We start from the raw sequence: 11,811 nt of genomic DNA, 5'->3' as shown, positions 1-11,811 counted from the left end.
TATCTTGGTAATATTGATTTTTTTTTTTTTAATTAATGGAAGGTAACTAAAAAATACAAGAGTAAAATTAAAAGTCCAGAAGAGGCAGTCAGGAACACAAATGATAAGACAGAATTACTGATGTAAAAAACAACTGAAGATAATTTCCCAGAATTCAGAGGGGAAAAAAAAATCATGGTGCAATGAAATGAAAGACACTAAAAATAGAGAATAGAACTCCAACACATAATTAACTAGTGGTCATAAAAAAAGATAACACAACAGATTACAAAAAGCAATTTTCCAAAGTTATAGAAGACAAATAGATTAACAGAGTACTATGTATACATATTGAAAAAGCTTATTGCATTCTAAAAGCACTTGCCGGCAACATTTTCAAATTAAGATGACAGAAAAAAAATTCATTAAGAATCAAGGCAGAGACAAAGTGCTCTAAAAAATATCAAATATCAGAGTAATCTAAATTACTAATTACCAGGAAATCTAAGTAGAAATTTTTAAGAGAAACAGAAGAACCAAACAAAAAATTATTACCTATCAAAATATGGGATACAAATTGTTTAAAAGAGTGAAACAAAGGAAAATCTATTCAATTAATTTAGAATTCTATAACAAAACTGTCAAGACAGTGTAAGAAAAGTTTAGACAGGTCATACTGACAGACTAAATATACAGAAGATAACCATGTATAAACATAAACTCTGATCTATAACCTGCACTTAGCAGCCCAAGAAATCATTATCTGCAGTAACCAGCCTAGGAAGCATGCCCACAATTAGTACATCAGACTTGTAAGAAGTCAGACCACTATCTTTAGTCACAATCCAGGAAGCCAAACAATAATGCCTGAAACCATTGGCCCAAAATGGTTTAAATAATTAAATATTTATTATACTTAATTAAATAAGTAACAGCTTCACTAACTTTTGTTTCCATTTCCACTTCCAACTTAGGGCCAGAGAAAGCCAAAGGTGCACTCTTAACCAACCACATAGGGTGCCCTTCTTTTAGTAAGCCTGCCCACAGCTTCCCGGTACCAACAGCTTCCATGTAGGGCATACCTGAACCCTTCTCTTTTTTTCTGCTGTAAAGCTTTCCCTCTGGGGGTGTGCCAGTGGCTCAGTTGGTTAACCTGACTCTTGATTTCAGCTCTGGTCACGATCTCAGGGTCATGAGATCGAGCCCCACATCGGGCTCCAAGCTGGTTGTGGAGCTTGTTTAAGATTCTCTCTCTCCCTCTCCTTTTGCCCCTCTCTCCCACTCACACTCTCTCTCTCAAATAAATAAAAAATAAAGAAATTAAAAAAAGCTTTCCCACTGCTCTTCTCGCCTTTAAATGCCTGCCAATAGAGGTAGTGGTGGCTGACTCCCTTTTGCTGTAACAAGCTCTGAATAAACAGCCTTCACTTGCTCTCATTTGGTTGGTCTTCATTTATTTCTATAATACTTTTGAATATAGATTTATAATTATAGTCAGTTTTAAACAAAACCTGAGTGTGGTAGGGTATAATCACAACGTATGATGACCAAGTAGGATTTACTGATAGTGTCAGGATCGTTTAATATCAAGCCAACTGAAGGAGCGTATGTTTGGAATACACATATAAAGAACTTCTACAAATTAAAAAAAAATAGAGCACTCAATAGAACAATGGGCAATGCTTATTAAAGACAAATCACAAATAAGGAAATCCAGAAGGTCAATAAACACATAAAGATGTTTAAGGTAACTAGCAATAAGAGAGGTAAAAATTTAAAATACAGTACAAGGAGATCATTTTATTAGTATGAACCACATTATTCATATAAGCCAAGAATTAAAAAGTCTGAAAATTATGTACTTCTGGTGAGACTACAGAACAGTGGAAACCTTCATGCATTACTTATGGGAATATATAATAGTAAAATTACCTTAAGGAACAATTTAGTAGTATCCAGTAAATTTTAAAATGTTTTAACACTAACCCTATACTGTTCAATGTGGCTGAGTGCTTGAAATGTGGCTAGTCTGAGTTCTGATGTGCTGTTGTGTTAAATTCAACAGGTTTTAAAGACAGATATATAGGTGTATTCACACACATTTATATACCTCACACTAATATTTGTCATATTAATTTAAGGTTTATCAACCTTGACACTATTAACATTTTAGACTGGGTAATTCTTTGTCAGAGGTTATCCTTTGCATTGTATGATTTTTAGCTACATCCCTGGCCTCTACCTAGTCATGACCTAGAACCCCTAAAACATCCCCCCACAAGTTATGACAATCAAAAATGTCTGCAGAGGCACCCAGGTGGTTCAGTCAGTTAAGCATCTGACTCTTGATTTCAGCTCAGGCCATGATCTCAGGGTTGTGCGATGGAGTCTAGCCTGGGGCTCTGCACTTAGAATGGAGTCTGCTGGAGATTCTCTCTCCCTCTCCCTCTGCCCTCAGAGGCAAATGAACCCTGGTTGAGAACAAGTTTTAATTACATGTTGAAATGGTAAACTTTGAGATATACGGTGTTAAATAAAATATACTATTAAAATGAATTTTACCTGTTTCTTTTTACTTCCTAATGTGGTTACACAAAAATTTAAAATTATATATGAATCACATGATGTCTTTATTGGACATTGTTGCAATTATCAATTCCACTCTGAGTAAGACACTCACACAGTGTTTCCCAAATGCTTAATGTGCATAAAACTTATCCGAGAACCTTACAGAATTCAAATTATGATTTAGTGTATTTGAGATGGGATGAGATTTTGCATTCCTAACAAGATCTGAGGTTACACTGATGCTGCAAATCCACAGATCAAATATTTCACAGCATGATTCTTCAAAATTTCAAGTGCAAAATAGGATATGAAAAAGAATGTGCATGGTGACTATAGTTAATAATACTGTATGGAATATTTGAAAGTTGCTAAGAGAATAAATCTTGAAAGTCTTCATTAAAAGAAAGAAAAATTTTGTAACTGTATAGGGACAGATGTTAACTAGACTTACTGCAGTGGTAATCTTGCAATATGTACAAATATTAAATCATTATGTTGTATAGCTTGAATACATTATACATCAATTATACCTCTGTTAATTTTTTTTTATTAAAGATTTTATTTATTTATTTGACAGAGAGAGAGAGAGCGCGAGAGAGGGAACACAAGCAGGGGGAGTGGGAGAAGGAGAAGCAGGCCTCCTACGGAGCAGGGAGCCCGATGTGGGGCTCAATCCCAGGACCCCGGGATCATGACCTGAGCTGAAGGCAGACGCTTAACGACTGAGCCACCCAGGCGCCCCGTATACCTCTGTTAATTTTTTTTAAACAATGTCACTGCATATATGTGCACTGATGTGCAGTATGATAATAAAAATGTAAATTAACTATTCAACTAAAAATAAATTGTAATAAATTCACACTATGCAGTTGTACAATATACATCTATATATATGTGTATAATATACACGTATGCACACACACACACACACACACAAAGCACTGGAAATGAAATGACCTATCTATAAAGTATTTTATAAAAAGGATAAATCTTAAAAATATACTCCAGATCAAAAATTACACATTTCAAAATGTTAAATATATTGTCATAAAACATAAACAAAGCTTTAAAACATCCATAAAAATAGATTTTTATGGTTCTATAAATATTTAAGCAATTTCTAAAAAATAGACAAGTGACTTACAGCAAATTTATGACAGTGATTACTCCTAGGGAGTACAAGATAGGATTGAGATCCTGGCTGGTTATATACAAAGGGGTTAGCATTTATATCAAAATGTTTTACTTCTTTAACATATGAAGTAAATGTAACCAAAGAAGATTTGATAAAGCTAGATAGTGGTTAAAAACTTTCACCAACATATTGTCTTTCTCCATAGGTTTGAAATAGGTCATAATTAAAAATAAACAAATACACAAATAAATAAAAGAATGGTGTAAGAAGTCTGGCAATGAATATTGAAATAGAAAATATGGAATTTTTTAAATATTTTAATGGACTTTAAAACTTAATGGAAATTTATTGCTCCTGTAAAAACTATGTATCTCATAAAAATATCTATTTCTTGTGAACTTGTAAAGCCACAAATGATACCAATAGGAGGACAAGAGTACAAGAGCAAAATTGACAACAATAATAACCCCATCTTTCTCATATATATGAAATAGATTTTGCACAATATGAGGACACACATATACATATATGCATAATTTCAATGTTTTACAAGGTGGAATCATATATAAACTGCATGTGATGTCTTATAATCCAAGTATATTTTCACTTATAACAAATCAAAATGTTATATTCTCTCTTTTCATTGTTCTCTCATTGAAAAGGTCCTGTTTGAAACTGAAATACAGTAGTTTAGCTATCTCCTTTTTGTTCAACTTTGTTCTTCCAACCCATGCTCAGGATCACTATCCATGCCTAAGGGTTCTCAACAAGATATTTTCCTGACAAAAGTCATTCTATTCCTGAAACGAATGTAGATGCAACATTAGAAATAATTTTTTCACTATGAATCATAGTGCATTTAAACACTTCTATAAATGAATACCTAGATTTTTTTCCCAATTCCTATTATAAAGAAACACAAAGCTTACTTGTTTTTATAACTCTATGTAGTCATTATGATTTCTTTAAAATAATTTTGAATAAAGATGACCATAGGGCAAACAATTATGTATATTATTCCTCCCCAACAGTTACATATATTATTAAGGTTTATATTATTGTCAAGTTATCATCCAGATGTGTCATTCCACTTTACATCAATTGGTTGGATCAAAATGAGACAACTCATAGGATCCACTTTCTACCTCTCAACTATACTATCATCTGTTCTCATGTCTAGCCCTTTCAATTGAAGGAGAAAGGCATTAATGAGATGCAATTAATATCTTTTTCTATTACTTTTCGGATGATCATTTTTTTTCAAATGCAGTGAATTTTGAGACTTATGTTTTTGAAACCTGGTCTCATCTATACAAGATTTGGCAGAAATTTCTTGGTCTTTCTGGCATGACACATGTTATTCCTTATTTTAAAAATTTTATTGGTGTCTTAACAGAAGCTGGGGAGAAAAAGGGTTGGATAACCACTGTTTATGCATTTTTCCCATAAGTTTGATGCAGTTTTATTTTCAAATTAGAAAATACTGGTTAAAGAATTCTTTTGAAAAAATCTTGAAAGTAGACATTGTTATAATTAAGAACAAGATAAATAACTGCCAATACATTAGAAAAGTTAAAAGCAACTAAATCATAGCCCAAAAAAGAAAAAAGGAAAGAAGTGAAAAGAAAATACAATGAGGTATAAAGTTTAGAAAACAAGCTAAGAGTTAGAAAATTAAACATGTAAATTATATCAATAAATAAAAGTCAGTTGAACTCCTTAGTTTAACTTAATTCCATAAATATTTATTGAATATGTAATATAAGCCAGGTACCACTACATCCTGAGGAGTTAGTGGTAAACAAGATTGACACAGGACCTCCACTCCTGAAGTTTAGTCTAGTTGAGAGCATATTAAACAAGTAATTACAAAGTGATGTGTGTCACCAAAAGAGAAGTTCAGGATGAATAAAGCACATGTCAAGGGTTTTCTAAATGGTTAGGAGAAAGCCATGAACACATTATCACATACATAAATTTTTCCTCATCATCACTGATCAGCTATACATCAGCCACCATCACATTTAATACTGAAATACTAGAAAGAAGCACTGTTAACATAAGAAATAAGACAAGGATGACTGCTGTCATCAATAACAGTTTTATACATGTTCTCACCAAGACAAAAGGTACAAAGAACAATTCAATCTTAAGGGAAAGAAGTAAACTGATGAAATGTTACTTATTTCAGAGAATTAAAAGAAGATGAAGAGCTTCAATAGCATTATTCATCAACATTGTTTTAAGGCATGTGCTCTATGCCAAGGACTAGGTTTAAAAAAAAAAAAAAAACATAGTGAGCAGGAGTTTTCAGTATAGTAAGTGAAAAGAGACAAGAAATGATTACTTTATAATGAGTTAAGAGCAGTACAAAGAGTTAACACAGTTTTGTGATAATAGAAGAGCCTACTAACCCCTTCATAAATGCATCAGGAAAGGCTTTCCAGAGATTTCAAGACAAAACAGAGCCCTGTAGGATAAAAATGTATAGGTGGGAACATATTTCTGGACAGCAAAATTTTCTATTTAAAAGTGTAGGATGTGAGGCCAGCAAAATAAAAGCAAAAATAAACTACTGGGAATACATCAAAATAAAAAGTTTCTGCAGAGTGAATGAAAAAAATCAACAAAATTAAAAGGCAACCTACTGAATAGGAGAGGAAATTTGCAAACGACATTTCTGATAGTTAGTATCCAAAATATAAAAGAACTGAGAAAACTCAATATCCAAAAAACAATCCAATGGAAAAATGGGCAGAAGACATGAACAGACATTTCTCCAAAGAAGACATACAACTGGCCAACAGTCACATGAAAAGATGCTCAACATTACTCATCAGAGAAATGCAAATTAAAACTATAATATCACCTCACATCTGTCAGAATGGCTAAAATAGAAAACATAAGAAACAACAAGTTCTGGTGAGGATGTGGAGAAAGGGGAACTCTAGTGTGCTGTTGGTGGGAATGCAAACTGGTACAACCATTGTAGAAAACAGCATGGAAGTTCCTCAAAAAATTGAAAATTGAACTACCCTATGATCCAGGAATCGCACTATTGGGTATTTACCCAAAAAATACAAAAATACTGATTCAAAGGAAGATATGCACCCCTATGTTTACTGCAGCACTACTGGCAATAACAAAAATATGGAAGCAGCCAAAGTATCCATCAACAGATGAATATATATATATATATATATATATATACACACACAGTGGAATATTATTCAGCCATAAAAAGATTGAAATCTTACCATTTGCAACAACATGGACAGAGCTAGAGAGTATAATGCTAAGTGAAATAAGTCAGTGAGAGAAAGGCAAATACTATATGATCTCACTCATATGTGGAATTTAAGATACAAAACAAATAAGCAAAAGAAAAGAAAAATAGAAAGACAGAGACAAACCAAGAAACAGACTTAACCATAGAGAACAAACTGATGGTTACCAGAGAGAAGGGAATGGGGGGATAAAGGAAATAGGGGACGGGGATTAAAGAGTACACCTAACATAATAAAAAAAGAAAAAAAGAAATAGAATAAAATGATAAACGAAAAAAATGTAGGATGTAACAGAGACCTTGGCACATTCTGTGCATTTTAGAGCAATTAGTATGGCTGTAGCTGGAGAAGAACAAGAAGTAAGTTTTGAGAGGCTATCATAGTTCAATTACAAGAGAAATTTAGACTTTCCCAAGAAAACATTGGGCAATGATGAAAGGATTCTAAGCAGTGGAATGACATTATCAAATTTGTGTCTTACAAATGTATTCAAAAGTTAGAAGCGCACATTTAGGAGTTATTGCCGTAATCCAAGTGACAAACGGTCATGATCACAACTAGGGTAGAGGTGATGGGGTTGGAGAAAAAAAGCTGGATTCTAGGGATAAAAAGGCCATAGAACTCATGGACTTAGAGAGGGTCAGGCAATGAGAAAAACAGTCAAACATGACTCCATGATGAATGGTGGTACATCCACTGAAATAGGAACACTAGGGGCAAAGGATTGTAAATGTAATGATCCAAATTATAAATGTAAAGACAATAATTCTGGTTTCATCATGTTGAGTTTGAGATGCTTATGCAACGTTCCAACTGGAAATGTCCAGTATACAGTCGGAAAGATATTGGTGGAGCAGAATTACGAGTCATCAGTGCATGCAAGAGATACTAATTCTAGTCCTTGGGGATTGAGATGATCACTTAAGGTGAGTATCTACTGTCTTATCTAAGACAATTAACTTCCTTCTCTTCCCACTACCAGTAGACCCAGTGGAACAAAAACATTTTTGAAACATTTTTATTAACCCATTTTGGATGCATAGATAGAAGTGTTGAACAGGTAATTTCAGAGCCTATAATTTAAATATTGGCACAGAGCCTATAACCTAAATCTTGGCAGAGACAATAGGTAGGGTTGTTTGTACTAGTTAATTCTCTCCTGAGATTTGTTAACTAAGGTTGAATAAATCATTGGATTTCAGAGTCTGGGATCTTAGCATAGAAGAATTTTCCCTAGGAACACATAACTAGAAAGAGATTCACATAACTAGAGAAAAGATTCCTCTCTATATACATTCTTACCTGTTGAGCATGATCTGAATTTTCTTCAGAGATAGGGAAACAGATTAGCATAAGTTGCCTTAAGGATACTGTCATTATCATGTTTTATGAGGAAGGAGAATAACAATGAGCTAGATACTGTTCAGGACAAGACATATGAGGTATTTCTGGTTTATGGCCAATTATGATTAATTCATGTAACAATGATTATACAGTGGCTACTATAAGCCAGGCATTTGGTTAAAACCTGGAATTCAGTTTTGCTGTCTAGGAGATCATAGTCTATTATTTAACTAGAAAATAGACTTAAGAGTATTAGTTCCCCTAACTATGTGCTTCATCAGCTAAAATATACAGTCACACTTAGTTATTACTAAGAATTTTAATAAGCATGATAGGAAATCAATCTCTAATTTCAAAGAACTAAGATAAGAGGTCAATTGCTTTCAAAGTCACAAATTAATTTAATCAATATTTCTCTCATTTTGAAACTGTCTGGAAAAATTTGAATAGTATCTTTGGTCCCTTTGGCCCTTTTACTGTGGTGCTATTTCTCATAGGCCTTGTTTTGGGAGGTCGTGATTGACTTTGTTGTGGTTTTCCACGAAGTAGCTGGTGATTTTTACTACATATAAACTCAAGCCAGGAGACTCCTGGAGGCAACCGGTGGTAACTAAGTACCTTAGTGAATACACAACCTGAAAGAGTAGATGTGGTAGACTCTTTGGAAGGAGGGGGTAAGGAAGGTGGAGTGGAAGAAGAAGAGGAGGAAGAAGATGATGAAGAGGGGGAGGAGGAGGACGTTGAGGAGGAGGAGGAGGACGTTGAGGAGGAAGAGGACTGAGGTAGGGACTGTGGCTGAAAATGACCACTTTTCTTAACATAAAGCAGCCAGTCAATAGCCTGGGGTTGTTGGCTTACAACTTTGTTTTCAGGGGCTACTGTCGGCCATTTGTTATCTAGCTCTTGTGTGATTTCAGGTTCAGATGGAGAGAAAATTTGTATCTTCTCCATTCCTTCAAGGTTGTCTTCAGGGGCTTCATCAGGCTGATTTTCTTTCACAGGGGATGGGAAACAAGATGAGAGAGAAGTCTCTGGTAGGGAAAGGAGAAAAACTAATTTCACTTCCATTTCTCCCTCAGAACCAAGTTCAGGTGTTGGTATGACAAACAATGTTGCACTGCGAGGATCTTTCCTTCCTGTGAGATGGTTACACTGAGATTTTATGCAGGAAGCACAAGCTAAACAAACCACGTAATTTGATGAAAGGCGGGGACCAGGATAAGGATTTGGCCTTCCCCTCATTCTTCGAAAGAGAATCTGCCTACAGAGATCCTTCTGGATTCTGGTCTTGGAGAGAGAATTGACAATTTTATTTAGGACATCATCAGGGACAGTTCCACCTTTAACAATGCAGGGATAAATATAATTTAAACTCCATGGAATTTCTTTATTTGATTCTGTCTTTGCACAAAGATCAAAGCTGCTTTTACTCTGGAATCTGGAGCCCAATGTTGAAGCAGCTATATTTCTGATAAATTGTTTGGAGCTTGATAATGATGGACCTGAGACATTTGACTTAGAATGGGGTGAAGATAAATCTGTGGCTTTCTGTTTGTCATTTGGTGAAGAGGTGTTCTGAAACTTGGAGTGACAAACTGGTGAGCTCAGGGTCCTGAAGTCATGATTAAATGTAAGCACCGTCTGAGATTTGGGTGAGAACAATGGCAAACTCTGAGTCTGGCGGACAGAATGTGCCAAAGGTGATTTCCTTGGTTTTGAGTGGGACAATGGTAAGCTCAGAACACAGGAACTACAATTCAGTGCAGGTGGTGTCTGAGGTCTAGAGTCAGGTAACGGTGAGCTCAGAGCCATTTGATTGGATTCCAATGAACATGATGACTGAAGTAAGTCATTTATTTGAGGTGTAGAGTTGAGTGATGGTGAGCTCAAAGATCTTTGACTGTGCTCCAATAAAGATGTCCAAAGGCTTTCCAATGATGATGCTTTCTGAGGGTTGGATTGTGGTAATGTTGAGCTAAGCACTCTTTGATTCGATCCCAAAGAAGATGATGCCCAGAGGCTGTCTAGGGGAGGTGCTTCTTGATGTTCGGAGGGGAATAATGATGAACCTGAGACTCTTTGATTAGACTTCTGTGAAGGTGATGTCCAGCAAAAGTCTGGTGAAGATGTAGTCTGAGGTTTGGGGAGGGGTAATTGTGAGCTCAAATTTGTTTGGCTGGACTCCAGCAATGAAGATGTGTTATTAAGGTCAAGGGGAAAGGTTGTCTGAGGTTTATGGTGTATCACAGGTGAGCTCAGGGCTCTCGGTTTAGGCCACAGTGAAGTTCTCTGGTGGAGGTCTAGTAAAGGTGTGGCCTGACGTTTGGACTGGGATACTGGTGCTTTCAGAACCTTGTTATAGAAGCCCTGTGAAATTGTGTCCTGAGACCTGGCAGAGGACAATACTGAGCAGCTCTGCACCATCTGCTTAGAGCTAACTAGAGGTGCTGCAAGGTGATTACTATGGGACTGCACTCTGACCACAGGCTTGTTATTGGATTGATTTAGTTTTTCACCTGCGTATTGATGTGTTAATGAATTGGTTGTGGTCAGTTGGTAAGAGTGTTCTAATGGCACAAAGTGTTGATCATAATATGCCAATGGTACCATCTTGTGCTAGTGGTAGAGGTCTTTTTGAAAGCAGCCGGCTTGTGGATATTTGCGAGTCTTTTAGATGGATTCATTGGACAATGAATATTTTAAAATAAATAGTCCTTCGTAGTTTCTAACTTCTATCTTGTTTCTTCACTGTTAATTCCCAAATATTATAGCGTGTCTCAAAATTCAGATATAGATGAAGTTGAAAAAATTATCACCCTTTGAGATTCTCCGCTATCTTCTCTTTCATTTCCTAGAGGTTTTTTTTTTCCTCTTGAGCAAATAATGCCTGTTAATAAAATAGTGAAGAGAGTTCAGAAGAGATCCTGATAGCGATATTAATATCCCTAATTAATACAACAAATTGTAGTGACTAGAGCATGGTTTTTATGTTAAATCCAAGCCATTTACTCTGTGTAACTTTTGAATTAAACTTTCTAAACCCCATTTATCTAGCTGTAAAATAAATATTTAATTTATTGAGCTAAAAACTAAGATACAAAATGTATAACATTGCCCAGGATATAATAAAAGGTAATAGCCATTTTTGGTACTCTTTTAATAACAACTTTAGTAAAACAAAAAAAAAACAAAACAAAACCTATGGTAAGTTTGTTGCATGAAATAAGAGAATCTTAGAGAAAAGTGAAAAAGAAGTTCTTCTGAAATGTTGGTTTTCAATTTAGATTCAATTACCTATCATTATTTTTAGCTTATTTCCAAAGTCTATAATTCTAGTTGAAAGTCTATTGCATACTTTTATTCTTGTTCTTATTTGTCACCATTGTAGCTTTTGAAACTGTGACTACTCCCTTTTAAAACTAATGTCTTTGTTCATGTGCCTTATTTCTTTATATTCTGGTTCTCTCCATTCTCTCATTTCTCTCCAGGCCTTCATTA

General features: G+C 35.0%; 1 protein-coding gene across 1 annotated transcript; it reads right to left on the bottom strand.

Annotated features, from left to right (window-relative positions):
* Positions 1-8,730: 8,730 nt before the first annotated feature.
* Positions 8,731-10,923, bottom strand: LOC123326177 (casein kinase 2 subunit alpha' interacting protein). The gene has a single exon (XM_044919158.1). It carries the CDS (start codon positions 10,921-10,923, stop codon positions 8,731-8,733), a length of 2,193 nt encoding a protein of 730 aa, XP_044775093.1.
* Positions 10,924-11,811: the final 888 nt, after the last annotated feature.

This window comes from Neomonachus schauinslandi, chromosome 1, assembly GCF_002201575.2.
Source record: "Neomonachus schauinslandi chromosome 1, ASM220157v2, whole genome shotgun sequence".
Classification (NCBI taxonomy): Eukaryota; Metazoa; Chordata; class Mammalia; order Carnivora; family Phocidae; genus Neomonachus; species Neomonachus schauinslandi.
Note: the sequence above shows the minus strand (reverse complement) of the source record. Positions and strands in the feature narration are given on the sequence as shown.

Excerpts from the sequence above, each read along its gene's own strand:
- LOC123326177 (XM_044919158.1), bottom strand. The coding sequence starts at position 10,923 with ATGGTACCATTGGCATATTATGATCAACACTTTGTGCCATTAGAACAC.